General features: G+C 33.5%; 1 protein-coding gene and 1 long non-coding RNA gene across 2 annotated transcripts; one reads left to right on the forward strand and one right to left on the reverse strand.

Annotated features, from left to right (window-relative positions):
- Positions 1 to 357: 357 nt before the first annotated feature.
- Positions 358 to 3,081, forward strand: LOC141652761 (uncharacterized). The gene is made up of 2 exons (XR_012547237.1): positions 358 to 492; positions 2,788 to 3,081. It is a non-coding gene; the product is annotated as an uncharacterized LOC141652761 (long non-coding RNA).
- Positions 3,082 to 3,141: 60 nt separating this feature from the next.
- Positions 3,142 to 8,683, reverse strand: LOC141652760 (pentatricopeptide repeat-containing protein At4g16835, mitochondrial). Its single transcript, XM_074460355.1, has 3 exons — positions 8,501 to 8,683; positions 3,565 to 6,104; positions 3,142 to 3,473 (listed from the first exon to the last, which is right to left on the reverse strand). Exon 2 carries the CDS (start codon positions 5,895 to 5,897, stop codon positions 4,014 to 4,016), a length of 1,884 nt encoding a protein of 627 aa, XP_074316456.1. The 5' UTR covers positions 5,898 to 6,104; positions 8,501 to 8,683; the 3' UTR covers positions 3,142 to 3,473; positions 3,565 to 4,013.
- Positions 8,684 to 19,260: the final 10,577 nt, after the last annotated feature.

Genomic DNA, 19,260 nt, shown 5'->3' on the forward strand with positions numbered 1-19,260 from the left:
AAGAGGTAGACATCAGTGTTTGAGCAATCACTTGACGATAATCTTACGAACTGTCACAAATCGTTCCGCGTAGCAAACATGCGGCCCAATCATCACCGGGTGGTTTGCGAGAGGTGCAGAAATGAGGTATCTACAATGAGAACTTATGGTTTGAAAAAAAAAATTCCCGTTTTTTGAAATCGTAGTCAAGATTCAAGAGTCATGCTAAGTTAAAAATCTTTTCTAGAAACAAAAGGGTACAATTGAAAAATTAAAATAATTGAGGGGTACCATTGGAAAACTCCTAATTATTTTGATACGGAAATTTTATGTACGGTATTTATTCTCTCATCGTCTCAGACTCTCAGCCCTCTTTTCATTCTCCTTTGTTTGCTAAAACCCTAAAACCTTCGAAAAACCCTAACAATGGCGGGCTCCCCCATCTCTCTTGACAAAATCAAGCGAATCTGGAACAACGAAGTACACAATCCTTCAAACTGGACTTCTAATATGGTATGCATCTTAATTACCTTTTACTTTTAATCTGAATCGCTTTGTCAATTTTTAGGGTTCTTCATTGATTATATTGATTATAATTAACCCCGATTGAAAATCATTGTTTGTTTTGGTGTTTATGTTTTGTAATTACTTGATGTTAATTGTATTGGAAGAAATATGTACGGAGTATATGTTATGGCTTTATAATTTAATTGATTTGGGGGCGATGTTCTTCTGTAGCTGATTATAGTATTTCGTGGCGAAAATCGATCTTTTTGGGAGCCGATGTCTGCGTATAGAGCTAACCTAAGTGAAATTATAGATTTCTATAGTTGAATTGCAGGAAAAATCTAGCTTTAATTTGTGGGTCGAAGCGATTAGGTTATGTTATGTCGGTTTTGAGGGATTGTTGTAATTCCATTGATGGGTATATTAGTCTGCCTTGTAAGTAAGTGATTGTGTTCTACCTCTATGAGCTAAGTTTAGTTGTGCTTGGTTGCTTTCGCGTGATATTCTCTAGATTGAGTGCGGATACTTGTTTTTCAAGTCAATTACGAAGCCTTATGTTATTGTAATTGTGAAGAGAATACCGTTTTGCGCCTTCATTAAACTCCACACATGAACCCACATAACTTGGACTACCACCATTAGGTTGCGCCTTCATATTCACCAATACCCACTTTATCCTCAGGGGTAAACTGTCAAAACGTAACCAACCGTACAAGGGGGTAAAACTGTCAAAATATCACCAACCGTACAAGGGGTAGAAAGCTGGGTGCAAGGCATCTTGACGAGGACTTGTTTGGGGTGTTTTATGGGTGGGGCAGCGGAGAGTAATGTGTGTGAATACATATGAAAATATGAAATTAGAAAGTAGGAGAGGAAATAGCAGGTTCTTTGTTAGCTTGGGTCCAACAGGGAAGTGAGATAAAAACAACTCTGTTACCTTGTTAATCGGCCACATATTATTGGTAGACTAGTTACTGATTTTCTTGTACTAAAGAGGTGTTCTGCATTTATTTAATCTCCTCTTACGGTTGTCTGCCTCCGTAATATGACAACGGTTGCCGCAATGGCAAAGTGTTGCTAGTAATAATTTGGCATTTATGTAGCTTTTTTGATGAAATACCGACTCAGTGACTCCGGGTACTTGACTTGCGTACGTTGAATTTTTTGGGTCCTGGTATGCACTATATGTTGTGGATTCTGAGTATTATGATTGGGTATGTTCTTAAGAGCATCATTTTGAGTTGGCAGCATCATGTTTGAAAAGAAAGAAAATGAAACATGTGAATATATAAGCTTCAATAGTAGAAGTATATAATTGGCCTATAATCTTTCTCATGAGTCAAAACCTTGAGAAGAAATCTCTTTTTATGGCTGAGACATAGTGGTTACGACTTACGAGCGGCTGGTACCACGTCTAGAAGGGATCATTGCCGTATTGTTGGATTGCTACCCAACTATTGTAAATGTGTGAAACCTTCGGGATTCTGGTACTTAGAAGAAATTTTATTTTCATTTACCTTGGTTCTTAGTCCTTGTTGGATATGTGTCAATATGTGTATTTTTTCCTCGTTTCATCTTTCATATGATGTGATTGTGTTCTGCCGATAAAGCATGTTAGTGGGACAATGAGCTATATGGTTTCTTACCTAACTGTCCTCTATGTATGTTGTAACTGTATAGTTCCCTTGTTATTTTCGGGAGGGTTGATGAGTATTCTATCCTTTAGTTTTAAAAGATGCAAGTCGTTCCAAGACCATGAGGCGGTAAGTGTGAGGTGGAAGCCGCATACCTCGTGCATACAAAAGTGTACTGTTTTGCAAGCAGATTAGTATATTCAAAATAAAAAGTTTGCAACATACCCTTTTTTGAATATCATAGAGGCTTCACATGTAATGAAATAAAAGCCAGTTATAACTTATAATGGGACAAATGAAAACTTGAAGATTGCATCGTAGCATGCATTGTTGGCTACGCCTCATAAAAAGTCAATCCTAAGGCACCCAAGACCTTTTGCGTTTTGCCTAAGTGCGCCTTCTTGAGATATTTTCTACTCAATCTAGTAAAGGGTCCGTATGTGCGGCTATGCTCTCATATACGTTTCACAGATATAACTAGTTAACTACGTGTTCTTTGATATACTTTTTTGCTGATGGTTCAAGTTTTCGTGACTTACAAGGTTATGCAGAAGTTTATATGTGAAGATTGCAATATAATCAAATTGTTAAGCTAGATTGACTAGTTTTACTTGAATTAAACACGAGTGATTGATATAGCCTTTCTTCGATGTCATGATTCTTACAGAGAGTACTAAGGGCAGCAGGAATGTTTGTTGGATCAATCATTTTGATGCGCAACTTCAGTGACCTCTTGCTTGGCGAAACTGTATGATGGAATTGCGAACTATCCTGCATTGGAATTTTATGGAGCGCTTAGTATCTTCTAGTATGTTGTTCATTATGGATCTTGCCATCCAGTCTTGTGTGTTGCAGTAGTTTACAGTTGAATACTAGACTTCTTTCTTCGTTATTTTGTTGTCAACCAACTTATGGTGTGAAAGAAACTCGAATACACAATCTGTGTTTATGTTTTAAGAAATTCAGTCGAATATGCAGTTGCTCATTTTGCATTATAGGTATAAATCAGTTACACACAAGTCAAAATTGCACCTTAATGCTACAAACTGTACAAATATAAGGCAACAGATGAATTTTAAAGCCAATACAGTGATCATACAGCTATCCCTGCCTTGTAGACCTCAATCATGGGTCTGGTACAGTTAATGGTTTCCTGCAATCAGTCACCGCCGTATAATCTTGTCTTGTACGCCTTAAGTGCAGCCAGTACCAAACATGGAGCTCATGTCAGTCCCCAGTATTGTGAACTAAATTACAAATGGATCAAATTTGTGAATTGTTCATGGCACAAATTTCAGAATCCACACTAGAGCAACACCTCTTCCTATACCGATCCAAGATGTCCGGATTAAACTGATTTTTAAGCCTCGGCCCTCGAGTTTCTTCCTATATCAATCCAGGATGTCTGGATTAAACCCATGTTTCCAAGATGTCCGGATTAAACTGATTTTTAAGCCTCGAGTCTCTTCCTATATCAATCCAGGATGTCTGGATTAAACCCATGTTTGCAAGATTTGCTTTGCCAGTGTCTTCAGAATTGCAGTATCTTTCAAAATAACCCACAATAATAAACAACGTAGACAATTTCTTACCTGATTGTCGGAATGCCCTTGCATTATGTTTGGGTCGAGGGAGGTGATGGAACGAGAGGGGCAATTTCCTTTGTTTATTTAGTAAAATTGGGTTGAAAGTGTTTGATGACGAGGGAGAACGGATCATCTGTTTGCTCCAACAAAAGAAAGATTTAGGGACGGCTCACTCGCCCCTTCGCCTGTACCCTCCCTTTCTATCCCCTTCCCTACTCTTTTTGTAGCCAAGCATACTCTTGATGTTGGATTATTGTATATGAACCAGACCAGTCTCGACAAAAAGGTTTCAATGAATCTCGGTGCTTCACCAGTAATCACCACATGAGCAGTTACCATCTTTGAAATGGTGAAACCTGGTATTGTCTCTTACAATAATTTCTCTCCTTTCTACACCCGATATGCACTTAAGGGCCGCGTGACAATCTCCACACACTCTCAAATTCTTGAATATCCGAATAGGCGAGTCACTGGGCATCTTCATTAGCCCATAAGCTACCGCCAATTTCTCACTATGAAATAACAAGAGCTCTTGTTTTTGCTCATCTCCGACATCATACAATGCATACTCGAGGTCAGGAACGTACCCGGCCAACTTCATTTTCCTCTCTAACTCCCGCAGTTTCTCGTGTATGGAGGGTAATTCCGGGTGTAACCTCTCACTTGATCTAAACTCGTGGACAACACCTTTTATCTCGATCCAACTATAACCGGGAGTTTTCACTACCTTGTTACTTTTCATGGAATACCAAACCCTAGAAACATTGTCCCATTGATTCTTCACTGCATAAACGTTAGCGAGTTGAACATATGCAGCTGCATTTGTCGGATCAATACTGAGCAAGTTGTTAGCAGCGAATTCAGCCAATTCGATGTTCTTATGGATCCGAGACGCTCCCAAAAGGCTTCCAAATATAGCAGGGTGTGGTTTGAAAGGTATTTTCTTTACCAAATCAGTTGCTTCTTGGAGTTTACCAGCGCGTCCTAGGAGATCAACCATGCAAGAATAGTGTTGCGACTTAGGTTTAATCCCGTACTCCTTCTCCATTGATTCAAAATACTGAATTCCGAGATCTACAAGTCCAACATGGTTGCAAGCTGATAAAACTTCTATGAAGGTAATCCAATTTGGCTTCATACCCTCGGTTCTCATTTGATCAAACAAAGCAAGAGCTCTTTCACTACACCCATAAGCAGCATACCCTGAAATCATCGAGTTCCAAGAGACTAAATCTTTCCTCGGAATCTCTAAAAACAATTTCCACGCATCATCCAACACTCCGCATTTGCAGTACATACTCAGTAAAGAAGTGCCAACTGTTGTGTCCGAATATAACGGTGATTTGTACACAAACTGATGAATTTGTTTTCCTAAGATCAATGCCGATAAATTACTGCAACCCAATAAAACACTAGTCAAGGTTAATGGAGACGGTTTCATGCCACAATCAATCATTTTCTTGAATAGCTTCACCGCATCACCTGCACGAGAATTTTCAACATAACCAGCAATCATAGCATTCCATGAAACAACATTCCTCACCGGCACATCGTCAAACATTCTTTCCGCCACTACAACATTACCAACCCTCATATACCCCGTGATCAACGCAGTCTGAGCAACCACACTCTTAAACGGATCCAACTTAAACAATCTTTCCGCCATCTCCAAATCCCCACATTCCACATAACCCGAAACCATAGCATTCCACGACACCTCATTCCTCCACGGCATTACAGAAAAAACCTTCCGCGCCTCCTCCATCAACCCATTCTCTACAAAACCCGTAACCATAGTATTCCAAGAAGCAATATCCTTAACAGGCATCCACTCAAAAAACAAGTTAGCACCAGAAACATCAGAATTTCTCATGTAACAAGACAACATTGTATTAAAAGTAAAAATATCTGGTTGAGGAATTTCATCAAACAGTTGGCGGGCTTCTCGTAACGTCCCACGACGTTTCGAGTACCCGGCTAACATTGAATTCCAAGTAATTATACTCTTAACAGGCATCATACTAAACACTTTTACAGCAGATTGTATATCATTAGCTCTAATATGTTCAGTAATCATCCTATTACAAGAAATTATAGTTGAAGTAGAGAAAGAAGAGATTGTTTGTTGGGTTTTAGAGATATGAACAAACAAAGGAAGGAAATAACGTTTATAGTAGAAAAGTCTATTCATTTTTGTAAATATAAGTCCGCCTGTGAGTGTTTTGGGCGATTTACTGCCGGTCCTAAGCCTGGATAAAGGAGGAGGGTTACGGTAAGTTTGTGACAATGAGCTAAAACTTCTGTCACACTTTATGAGTTTATGGACATGAATCGGAATTTGAACCGAAATCTACTCTTAATCAAAATTTAAAAAAAAAAGCAAATTATAAGGGAAATCCTCGTACAACTGTACAAGTCGTACCAGTGCAACTGATCAACTCAGCAGTCTGTCCCGGATCGATTAGTGGATTAAATTTAAGGTTTTTGAACTGTTTGTTATTCGATATTAGTTGTTAATTTCGATTTCATTAGATTGTTTGTCAACAGTTAAAATGAATGTTCTTGGATGGGAGGGAGGGGTAATTTGGGAAGTTTATTAAATTTATCGACGATCTGAAGTAAGGTGTCTGACGACCTTTAGTAATTGGGTTGTTTTTCCATGAACGTCAATTTAGCGGGGAGGTTCCAAGCCCATTAGGCCTACATTCCTAAAACTCCAAGTTCAGCCCAATTCATGCTATATTGAACTCACTAAATGCCCTTTTTATTGCTATTTTAACTACTTGAATGACTTCTTTCAAAATCTATAAATACTATTAAAAGGCTACCTTAAAATGTCCAATTAAGTCCACGAAGACAATGCCACGTAGGATAAAAAAAGCCACGCAGACATTTGAAGCTCACGCCAGTCGCATAACCCAAATGCCACACACACATTCATACCCAATTACCCAGTCTCTTATCATCAATGTTCCTACCGACAACGACAATCCCCCTTTTTCCGCTCATTTCGTTAACCGGCATTAATTTATTATTACATGACATTAATTTAATTCATTTCTCTATAAATTAATTTAGTTCACTCATCTATAATATTAAACGATATTATCTATATTCTTAAATGATTTTTGTATATTAAATATATTTTTTCCCAAATTTATGTAAACCTTAGAAATTTACACCAAATTTCATAATTTATAGTTAATATTGACATTTTAATTGAATTTTTTGTGATAAAACATGTTAATAAAATTTATTATTTACAATTAAAATTGATTTTTTTGTATTAAAACATGTTAATAAATTAATTAAAACTTATTAATTAAATCTCTTCATATTACTTACCAGTTACCACCCACCATTTTTATTAACATTTTTTCCTATTTAATTCATTTTTTTAATTAAACATGGAAATAAATTGATTAAAACTCTTCATAATACTTAACACCCACCAAATTAATTAAAATTTTTTTCCTATTTAATTAATTTTTATAATATAATATGTTAATAAATTGATTAAAACTCTTTATATTACTTAGCAGTTAACACCCATAATTTTCATTAATATTTTTTCCTATTTAATTCACCTCTTGAGTTTCTCGGCAATCAATTATCTAATTAAATAATACCACAAAAAATAAATTAAAAATAAAATTAAAATATTGGAATTTATGGTTGTATAATGGCTATAAAACCTATAAAATCTATAATAGTTTCTATCTATAAAATCTTATTAAAAGGCTAACTTAAAAAATGTGTCATTGCAAGTTTAATTGTGACGTGACAACTTTTAATGTGACATGGTAAAAAAAAAAGTGATATGGATTACCAATTTAAGAAAATTAAAAAACATAAGGTAAAAAAATATAAGGTATAGTATAAACACAAAAAAAGAAAGAAAAAAAATTGTAAACCATTGATCTCCTCACATAATTTTTTTTTATTTATTTACCTTATTTATTTAATCATTTTTTTCTTTATTTAATGAAATGACCTTTTAACTTTCCTTTCATCATTACTATATATACTCCGTATTTATGTACCATATTTTTTTATTTTTCTTTCATTCATAAAATTTTGAGAGAATTTGTAATAGAATTTTTCATATATATAACTATTATATTTACCCTAATTTTCAATTCTATTCAAAAAAATAGCACCTAAAGTATATATAAAAAAGTAAACTAATTGTTTCATTTTTTATTTTTCTTTTGTTTTGTATTAATTTGTTATTATTTTTTGTGTTTGTATTAATATTGCAGGAGAATGAATTTCCAAATTTATTCAAAAAATTGGTAGGTAAGGTATAGCTAAAGAACTAAATTAATTATTTTGCTTTTTATTTTTATTATGTTTTGAATTAAAAATTGGTAGGTAACGTCCCACGACGTTTCGAGTATCCGGCTAACATAGAATTCCAAGTAATTATACTCTTAACAGGCATCATACTAAACACTTTTACAGCAGCTTGTATATCATTAGCTCTAATATGTTTAATAATCATCCTATTACAGGAAACTATACTTGAAGTAGAGAAAGAAGAGATTATTTGTTGGGTTTTAGAGACATGAACAAACAAAGGAAGGAAATAACATTTATAGTAGAAAAGTCGATTCATTTTTGTAAATAAGTCTGTCTGAGTGTTTTCGGCGATTCACTGCCGTTCCTAAGCCCGGATAAAAGAGGGAAGTTGCAGTAACTTTATGGACATGAATCGGAATTTGAACCGAAATCTAATCTAATTAAAATTTCAAAAAAGCAAATTATAAAGGGAAATCCTCGTACAAGTTGTACCAGTGCACCTGATCAACTCACCAGTCTGTCCCGGATCGATTAGTGGATTAAATCTGGTTTTTGAACTGTTTGTTATTCGATATTAGTTATTAGTTTCGATTTATTTAAATTGTTTGTTGACAGTTAAAATGAAATGTTCGTGGATGGGAGGGGTAATTTGGGAAGTTTATTAAATTTATCGACAATTTGAAGTAGTGGGTGTTTGGTAAACGGCATATTGACGAATTTTTAGCATATTCAAGTGGTTTAGCATGTTTGACCAATCAATATGCTAATTTTAGTGTTTGGTAAACAACATATTGAAACAACATATTTGGGGTCAATATGTTGTTTTACGATATGCTGCTTACCCCCCAACATATTGGTTAATGATTAGCATATTCCAACAATCTACTAATCGTAATCTGCCAATTACCAAACACCCAAACTAATTCTGATAATTATAATATGCTAGTCAAACCTTCTGATAATATCTGTCATTTATAATCTACTTTTGCAATTTACTTATGCTGAAATTAATCCGCTATTTATCAATCAGGCTGTAATGTGTCGACGACCTTTAGCAATTGGGTTGTTTTTCCATGAACGTCAATTTAGCGGGAAGGTTACAAGCCCATTTGGCCTACACTCCTAAAACTCCAATTTCAGCCCAATTCATGCTATATTGAACTCATTAAATGCCCTTTTTTATTGCTATTTTTACTACTTGAATATATGACTTCTTTCAAAATTAAAATCTTAAAATTCCATTTTAGTATTTATAAAACAGAAACATATTTACATAGTTTAGTCATCGTATATAATAATATACTAACATCTATGTTGTGATATTTGGGAAAAACTAAGGAGAGTATTTGATTAATGATTATTAGTATTAACTAGTTTAGATCCCGCGTAAAAAATTGATGAAAAAAAATTGAAATGTAAACTTATTCAAGAAAATTGAGTAAAAATGAACTGTAAAATAATAGTGCTATCTCATTAACTGTTTATTTTTCTCGTTATTGTATTTTGTTTCGAGCAAAAAAATAAATTAAAACTGAAAATTAATCCAAGATAATTGAGTAATGTGCTGAAATGTATTTTTTTGAAAAGTATTTGTTATACCACAAAACTAATGATTCCAATTATAAATTCTCTCAATTTTTTTTAATGAAAGTAGTCAAAATAATTTATAATTTTGTTTATACATAGTATGAGTCAAGTCATTCTCAAATAATAGAATCAATAAAAGATTTAATAGTTTATAGATTATATTATTTATACTTTAATTAAAATATTATAGTTTAGTGTTTAGTGAAAATTTTATAATTTGATGAAAAGATTAATTTTAATGAAAAGAATTATATAATAAAATACATTATAATTATTAATTTCCTTATTTAGTGAATACAATTAAATTATCAATATCTTCATTATTTAAAATGATGTTTTTCAGAGGGAAAATTTATAAGTTCATCTATTCTTTTAGTCGATAGGGATTATGATCAACCCATTGGATTGTATTTAAGGAATTAAATAAGGTAAGAAATTCTTAATATATGCATTAATTGCGTTGGTTTATATGTAATCTAGTCTTGAATTTCTAAATTAATACTCCCTCCTATTCACCATTTTCTTCCCTATTTCATTTTACGGATTATTCACGTTTTCTTCCTTATTTCCTTTTTTAGGTTGATTTGTGTGGTCCAAATTCAATAACATGTGGGATAGTGTGTTTCATGTGGTCCAAATTCAATTTCTTATTTCTTGTGCAAAAAGGAAAGGGGAAGAAAATGGTGAATAGGAGGGAGTACTAAATATGGAAGATATTAAAATGCTTAAATACAACCCAATCCAATAATCCATTACCCTTAATTATATATAGTTTTAATGATATTAAGATTGTGTTAAAATATGCACCCATTTATTAAAATCCTAAAATCGCTACTGAGATGATCCACCGATTGTTTCCAACCTTTTGGAAGTGGGGGGCTCCAATCACTATATCGAGAGCATCCTTGCATATATTTATGAGCTCTCGGCGTAATTCCATTGCATGTCTTTAATTAGCTTTATTCTCCAATCTCTAAGAAACTCCATATTATAGAATATGATGGTCTCACCTGAGACGATTGTTTTTATAAAAATTATTCATTTAGTACTTAATAAATGAATTCCTTTTAATAATAAGAGCGTGAGACAAATATGAGTAATCGTCGTTTAGCTCTTAGACAATAGACATAATAATTGTTATTACAGATGAAATGTTGGATTTTTGTGATATAAATGGTGGCCAAACAATGAAGAAAATAAACACAGCTAGTTGAATAGTGTATGAAAGAAGGGAGCAAAGACTGGAAATGAGAAAGGGAATGCACGGTCAGACAAAGAGAAAGCTGTCATAGAAAGATGTGAATTAGATGCATGCAACCTTAGTCATGTCCCTTTCTTCCTATTATTATCATCAACATTTATTATCAACTTCATCACAACAATACCTAGCTACATTTTCTCCAACCTAATAATTAATTGGCTAAATTAATTAAACCTTTGATACCAAGGATGAAACGGGACTAAATCGCATTTTGAGTTTTGACACTGCTGCATTTATAGAATGTTAAATCGAGATTGTTAATTAAAGGTACACCACAATTTTCTCCAATCTAATAATTAGTTAAATTAAACCTTTGATATATACTAAGGATGAAATGGGTATAAATATCGCATATTGGGTTTTGAAACTGCTGCATTTACAAAATGTTAATTCGAGATTGTTAAAGGTAGACCAATCTTTTAAGGATTGCTTAAAAACTCTTTTATTATCATGTGTACCTCTCATGTGGTGTGGCAATACTCATTTGATTTGTGTTATATCTCAAAATATATGAAGAAAACCTATATTAAGTGAAGGACTAAAATAAAGTTAGTTAATTAATAAGTCCAATTGACGAAAGACTATATTGACTTCTGGTATCTGAAAATCTTTGAACATAAGGTCTTAACGAACTTTGTTAAGGGTAATGTTAAATACAGCTCTAAGAGTTGTATTTAAGAAGTTAAAATCTTCTAATTTAGGTATTAAAAAAGGAATTCATAGCAAAATTGCACAAAAAACGATGCTATAAATAACAATATTAAAAATTAATTTCCTATTTTGGTTTTTTAAATACAGCCCTGTATTTATCATTTCCCTTATATTAAACTACAAAAAAAAATTAACTTTCATTTGTAGCTCCGCTCCAGCTTATATATGTTCTATCGAAATTCAAAACATTCGAAAAATGAAAATATTGCAAGTTTTAGTTAACTTTTTGATTTTTTTTTTGAGTTTATCTTTATTTATTATGTCATTACTTGTTCGTCTGGCTAGAATTTTTTTGCTCCCTAACCTCAAACCTGCTCTGCCACTTTTCGAGTGACTAATAGAAGTAATTATTAGGGAATTATTGTTCTGAATAAGGAGTAAGTATATGTTTAATAATACTAATACAAACAAAACTTAATGTCTGTGGATCAAGAGACCATTTCTTATGACTAGCTTAGCAATAGAAGGGTCCACATCAGTATAATAGCAAGAAAAAGAAAGAAGATGAAAAAAATGCAGACATTGCAGTACAAGTAAGAGTTATAGTTACTGCAACTTCTATTTTCTGGGATCTAGAGTTACATACAATCAGATGATTATGATGATAAACTTCTTCTTCTTTCATCAGTCATCTTTTTCTTACATCTTTGTTTGCTTCTTCATTTTCTTGATTAGGTAAGTCTTTTTCACAGTCATTAATAATCATACTCTTTTCGTCTCGATTATATTGTAGGCACGAACGAATGCAGGTTCAAATTCTACCTAGGGCATAAACTCCAATAATCTTATCATGGTTATGGAGTACCCTATATTTTAGTGATCATTAGGGTTTATATTTCGTATATTTTTTATTCCCACTAGGCCACTATACATGTTTCAAATAGTTCCAACCCACTATCTACAAACCTTTTTTACAAATTCTCATTTCTGACGGATATATTCGTCGCAAGATTATGACGGGTCAAGTATTATCCATGTACAGTAGATAAGACAAAAGCAAAATATCTAGAGAGTATCAACAGTTTTGTCTTATTACCCACATGAGTATTACTTGATCTGTCGCAAGCTTGTGACAGATATATATCCACTACAAGAGAGACTTGCTGAACCTTTTTAACTAGTCTCCAGTAAAGTCGTTTTACATTATTCTAGTGTAAAACGGGTATCATTGATATGAAAATAACACATATTATTACAAGCTAGTTATTAAAAGGATTCGTTTTACAATATTCTTATATAAGTTCGACTTATATAAAAATATGGGAGTGTTTTAATGATGGTGATAGAGAATTGGCGTTTAGTTTCTAAGAAATGATCCACGATGATTTATGATAAGATTTTAAAGATCTAGAAGTGGACCTCTTTATTATATTGGTGTGACCTAACACCAAAGCTAGCTAGTACTAATGTATTCTCTAATATATGGTTTTCAGATTGTTATACACCAAACCTAGTGATGTATTTTTCCTCCTTAAGAAAAATGAGATATCGTTATCAATATATTAGTATTAAGTTTCAGTATCACTCTCTAAATAAAAAATACAAACTCTATATATTTCTCTTTTCATAATGTAAAATCCGTATTGTGTATGTGAGAGGGTGGTACTGAAATAAGCGGATGATACCCGGTCATTTATCCTCTCCCATGTAACTTTCAGGGCCGTCTTTGGACCCGTGCGGGCCGTGCGGCTGCACAGGGCCTCCAATTTTTTAGGTCAGAAATCAAAGTAAAAGAAAGAATAAATAAATACAGTACATTAAATATTCAATGAATGATAGTGTCTTGGTGGTTAGTAATTGAGTTTCTATACATAAGGTCTCAGGTTCAAAGCTTGGTAGCTACATTTATGGACTTTTTTTATCCTTCTTTTTTAAGATTTTATTTCTTAAAATGTTATATAGGGCCCCATATCTAGAGTTCGCACAGGGGCCCCCAAAACCCCGAGACGGCCCTGGTAACTTTTAGTTTCTTTCTCTATAAACCTTCCAGCCAAGTCTCACAAGTATCAATTATCAACTAGTTAGGTATGTACTACTATCCAACATGACTAAATAAATTTAAGCTGAAGATCAATTTGAAATATCTGAATTGATACCCAAAAAATTGATGGTTCAAGATGAGTAATAGAAATTGTACTAAATACCTAATTCGACAAGAAGCAATTCGAAATTGAATCGAACTCCTCAGAACTCAGAAGCATGAAAAACCTAACAAGTGGGTTAGCTGGTATATGTGATTTATAGGCTATTACAAATACCCGAGGATTTACCCAGTGCACACCGAGGACAGCGGCTTCGGGTTCACTTTGTCACCAAAAAAAAAAAAAAAATTCAAATAAAAACATCTATAATATTTTCTATAAATATATTTCAAATTAAAAATGATGTTCCAAATTTGAATGCACAAGTTTACTATATTTCAAGGATTGTATTGAATTTCATCAATAAGCTTATAAATACGGTGACAAAAACCGGAGGCCCAGTTCCCGCGCCCCAGGTAGGAATGTAGAATGTTGCGATTAAAATCCGATTTTTGTATGCACGTTGACAAGAACATAAAATTTTTCAGAACTATTCTTTCCACCTCAGTCATTTATTTACCCTTTTTACTCTCTGTGAGGGGTATTTGCATCCGCTCTTGTCTTCTTCTCTTGCACATGTTCGGACTAACGTGGATAGTACAAAATCAAATATCGTACGTTATGAAATTGTTATGCATATATCTACTTTAAATTTGTTCTATGACGATGATGGATAAACCCTATCTCTTCCTCTATTCTTTCTCTTTCTTTTTGTGATGAAGCTTTTTTACTTTGTTTCTTTACGTGCATTTGTTTGCACATCGTACTGATAAATAATTACTTTATCGATCGAATTCCCTAACAAAAAACTTTATATCTCGATCTGGCCGGCTTTATTTGCACTGCCATCCTTTATTAGTTTTGATCATCATCTTCCACGATTGACCTAATAGTGTTTATCAAGAATCTTGTTTATTTAACCTGATCTTTCATCCTTGCTAGAATAGTGGTTATCCCCTATCTATTAAATGAATAGGCAAAACTTTAACTTTTTCCGCCTAAAACATATTTTCTAGAATAATGTTTGGTATTTTTAGCATATACTATAGAAGTGGACACGATAAGTTATAAATGAATAATGTTTGGTATTTGTTAAAATTCATTGACTTTTTATGATAAAAATTTGCAGCTAAAAAATATGTTATTAGTAAATATTTTTAAATTAACATCATTAATTTCTCGATAAAAAAAATACTCATTTTATTACTTCTTACGATTTATATTTTTATTTATTTCTCTAATCAAAATACATTAAGGAGAAACATGAAAAATAAGTGAATTGTCAACTTAAATTCTATAAATAATACACTAAAAGTAAAACTTTATAAATACAGTGCATATATTGCACGGGGTCTATATTAGTAACTCTATAAATACCGTACATTCATTGCGCTGGATCTAAACTAGTTACTTATTATAGGGCAATAACAATGGTAAATGGTTAGAGTTTTATACTAAACTTTTTTTGTTTTCATTGACACATCAACACACATCATTAACTATTAAAAATATTATTTCTCCTCAATTGTAAAAAATTCATACTTCGTGGCCTAGTCCCCCTTTTTCTTTGCTTTTCCTAACATAAAACCGGTTTCTTGCTTCATATAAGGGGCTCCTTATTTTATAGCTATATGATTAAGGAACTCCTTAAATGTACGAAACTCGATCCTTATAATAATCCTCCCATTGTTATTGCCCTTAATATTCTCTATTGTTCACTAGAATTGTAATAGTTTATGTATCTTTAGATCTTAGCTTATCTTAGAAGCATGACAAATTTTTCCTTCATGAAGGTAGGAAGATAGTTACTACGACCTCTAAGGTACCCACTTAAGATATTATGCATTTATGCTTGTTTCCACACAAACTTATAGGTATCATGTTTATGTTATAAGATAATTGTTGGGTTTGTGCCTTGATTCTGTTAGTCGCCACTTTGAACAGTTATGCGGGGTCTTACTGTCTTGGGCCTTTATTAGGTCATTCTGTATTAGGTCTTAGAGAGTATTATATAAACTCTCTAAGCCTCTACCTAGCAGTCATGCTTATCATACCGTCTGAATCTATAATCTGAAAAACTCCTCACATATCAATAAAATCTATCCCTTCTGCCATGTGGGCATAGCTAACACACAATTAGTGAACCACGTAAATTTGTGCATTTGTTTCTTATTATTCTTTATTTGTTCTTTCTTACTTCTATTACAATAATAATGAAGATAGGTATCATGCGTATCTTACAGGGTATAAGATAATAATCTGTAAAACTAGTAACTTGTTCATGTAAACGGCGAAATTAATCTACACTAGTACATACTTTGCACTCCTTCCTTTCGAATACATTCATATACTTTTTTAATATATACTTTGTAAACTGCCCTAAATTTAATCAAAAGTACGAAATTTATGTGTAAAAATGGAGCATATCGTAACCCGTATCCGGGATATCTATGATACGTTTATCATTTGTGTACTGAACCTTACAAAGGGGAGCTCTATCTAATTTCACTTGTTAGGGTGCAAATTCATATCCCAAATCGGTAGAAAAAATAAATATGGAAGATCATCTTTATAAGTGTTTACAAAATATAATAGTACGAGCCTTTTGGGGAGGAGTTCAAGAGTAAATCCGTTAGTGTTTGGTCCAAAGCAGACAATATCGACTATTATGAGTTGTGGACATAGATGCAGTAAAGGCCCAATACAAAAACATTCACGCTTCCGCGCAACAGCACCTATACAACCAGGCCCTCATTTCTATTATTGGTCACCTTACAATTTAGGCCGTGGGAATCTTTCCAATTTTGTGGAGGCCAGGTTATGTAATAATTTACTTTGTATAGTAGCTATCACATAAATGGCACCACTTACATGTAATACTACTACTAACTAAAACATATCGAGTACTCCTTAGTAAATGGTAGGGCTACGAGTTAATTAAGAACGACAGTCGGCTATTACCCTCGACCCTCCAAAGTCCTAAGCAATAAATCGAGTAAATAGTTTTTAATTAGTTGAATGTTAATTACTACCAATTAATACATTGTATTAGATACGGACTTACGAAGTACTAGGTATTCGATGCAATGTCACCTAACCTAACTTGTAAAGTCAGGGGCGGCCCATAGTATTTGGAGGCCTTGTTTTAAATTTTATTTTGAGGCCCTATTTTAAATTTAATTTGAGACTTGAAGTATCATCTTTGTGGAATAATTTAAGAATAAACGAAAAAAAAATTATAATTTATGAAAAAGCGAAAAAATAATAGCTTCGCACTTAACTTAAGGAGATTTGTCTAATAAATGAGATAAAAAGAGTTTTTATTTACATTAGATGGATTGAGCGAAATATAATATGAAATGTAACGGTAATTATTGCATGAGACAGACTAATACAGTGAGACAGTCTCATTATGTAAAAAGACAACTAATTTCTTTGCATTAAATGAGGAATTTGTTTTATTAAAATGGGCCATGTCACCTATAAGACGGTCTTTTTCTATATTTAAAGTTTGACAAAAGAAAACTACATATTTTAACTAATAATTTACATAAACAACTTAATAAAGTAGGCTAACAATACTAATACACTTAAAAACAAATTAATAAAGAAAGAAGAAGGTGTGGCCCACAAAAGCAAACTCAAACTCAATTGAAAAAAAATTCCACTCCTGAAAGTCGAACACAAGACCCCTAGGAAGTAGGATAGAAACTCTACCACTTTGGTAGATGATACATCAACACTTATGGTTGCAGATTTTTCTAAATATAATGAGGCCCTTCTCCCTGTTGAGCCCCGGTGCTAAGAACCGGATTGAACACCCAACGGGCCGCCCCTGTGTAAAGTAACAAGAAGTGATACTTAATCTGAGACGAATCCCATTATCATCAAATTTAAGGTTCCGTCACTTATACATAGGGATTTTAATGGACCGAGTTTTACGAGATATACATCCGATCTATTTACTTATCGGATCACGGTCCATATCCAAACCTATAAAACCCATACTTGATCCATTATACTTCTTTATAAACCATACCTGCGGATCAAAACCATACTTGATCCACCAGATAATCCAAAATCCGATCCAAAACTTAATTTGACTATAGGAAAAGTTCATCATGACAAAATTAAAATTACAAGTCCAAAAAAGCCTAAAAATTCAAAATATTTGATTAGATCGGGTTTGGATTTTATTTGGGTTTTTTAATAGTGAATTCGGTTATGAATTTTTAAATAGTGAATCAAGTATGATCTTGTTTCTAAAAGTTGGGTTTGAAACCATTTTTTTTGTTGTAAATTAATTCAATTTTAGTTCGATTTGCATCACAATTGTCATCCCTACTTATAAACGAATTTGATCCTAGCTCAATTATTTAACAGTAATAACTCTCCATGACATTGGCAGTAAATAGGGTAGACAGCTGTGTATGGATGAAATAAACACAGATTTACGTCAACTAATTGCAGCACGCATAAATACTGATATACTCCTCCTTATCGATCACTGCTAAAAAAGAAATTCCAGTGGTCCGATTTTATAGCACAAAAAGAAAAAGGACAAGAAAAACAAAGTTGGTCCATACTCTATCAAGGATCTCTTTAACAGTCTATGCAGCTGATATACAAATCCGTCTTAAGCGGCGCGATGATTTAATGAGCAATTCAATGCATATTTGTTGGTACAAATAAGTTTTGCATAATGCTAAAATTTCTTTAGTTTTGAACACATGACAAGGGTCAATACTTACCAATTGAAGAATAGAATTTAATATTTTTATTAAGAAAGTTCAATTCATGGATTATACAACCAGTTGTATCAGCTATTTAATAGTACATTATTATCTCCTTTGGGTCAAGCCCTCACGAATTTACTCTTGAACTCCTTCCCAGAAAGTCTTGTAGTATTATATTTTATGGTACTTATAAAGATGATCTTTCATCTTTTCACTACCGATGTGGGACACGAGTTTCCACACTAACACAGTACACCACGTTCCCCAACAAAACTACGGGAATATTGGATTAACTAAAACTAAAACTAGGGTTTATATATGGTTATTATCAATTTATCATGTATGCCTGAATGTATGTGACATAATCTCTCAAAGTATCATATCGTGTAATTAAATAGCCAAATTACTTGCCTAACAATTTACTTAGCATATGTCAATTAGGTCAATTGGTAAAATCATGAGTTGTGTACACCTTCTCCTCTGGCTCCCATATTTGGAAAAATGTGGGAATTGGGTGGAGCCTCATCAAAAACCACCTCACCTGGTCTATTGGCGAGGGCTCCACTATCCGTTTGTGGGATGACCCATGGACCAGCTTGGGACCTCTTCGGGCCGCCATCTCAGGCCCTCTTAGCCTCTCCTCCTCTACTGCGAGACTCAGCACCATTATCTCTGATGGCGCGTGGTCTCTTGAGTCCCTTGACTTTGATCTTCCAGAACATATCACCCAAATCATTCTCTCTCTCCCTCTCCCCTCCTCTCCTAGATGCGACACCCTCTCCACCTCCCTTGCCCCTAAAGGTAAGTTCTCTGTCAGCGAAACCTACCACTATCTCTCGGGGGCCCCTGCCACCCTCTCGCCGCCTATCCCCTCCC

This window comes from Silene latifolia, chromosome 4 (genome assembly GCF_048544455.1).
Source record: "Silene latifolia isolate original U9 population chromosome 4, ASM4854445v1, whole genome shotgun sequence".
NCBI classification, from domain to species: domain Eukaryota; kingdom Viridiplantae; phylum Streptophyta; class Magnoliopsida; order Caryophyllales; family Caryophyllaceae; genus Silene; species Silene latifolia.

Excerpts from the sequence above, each read along its gene's own strand:
- LOC141652760 (XM_074460355.1), bottom strand. The coding sequence starts at position 5,897 with ATGAATAGACTTTTCTACTATAAACGTTATTTCCTTCCTTTGTTTGTT.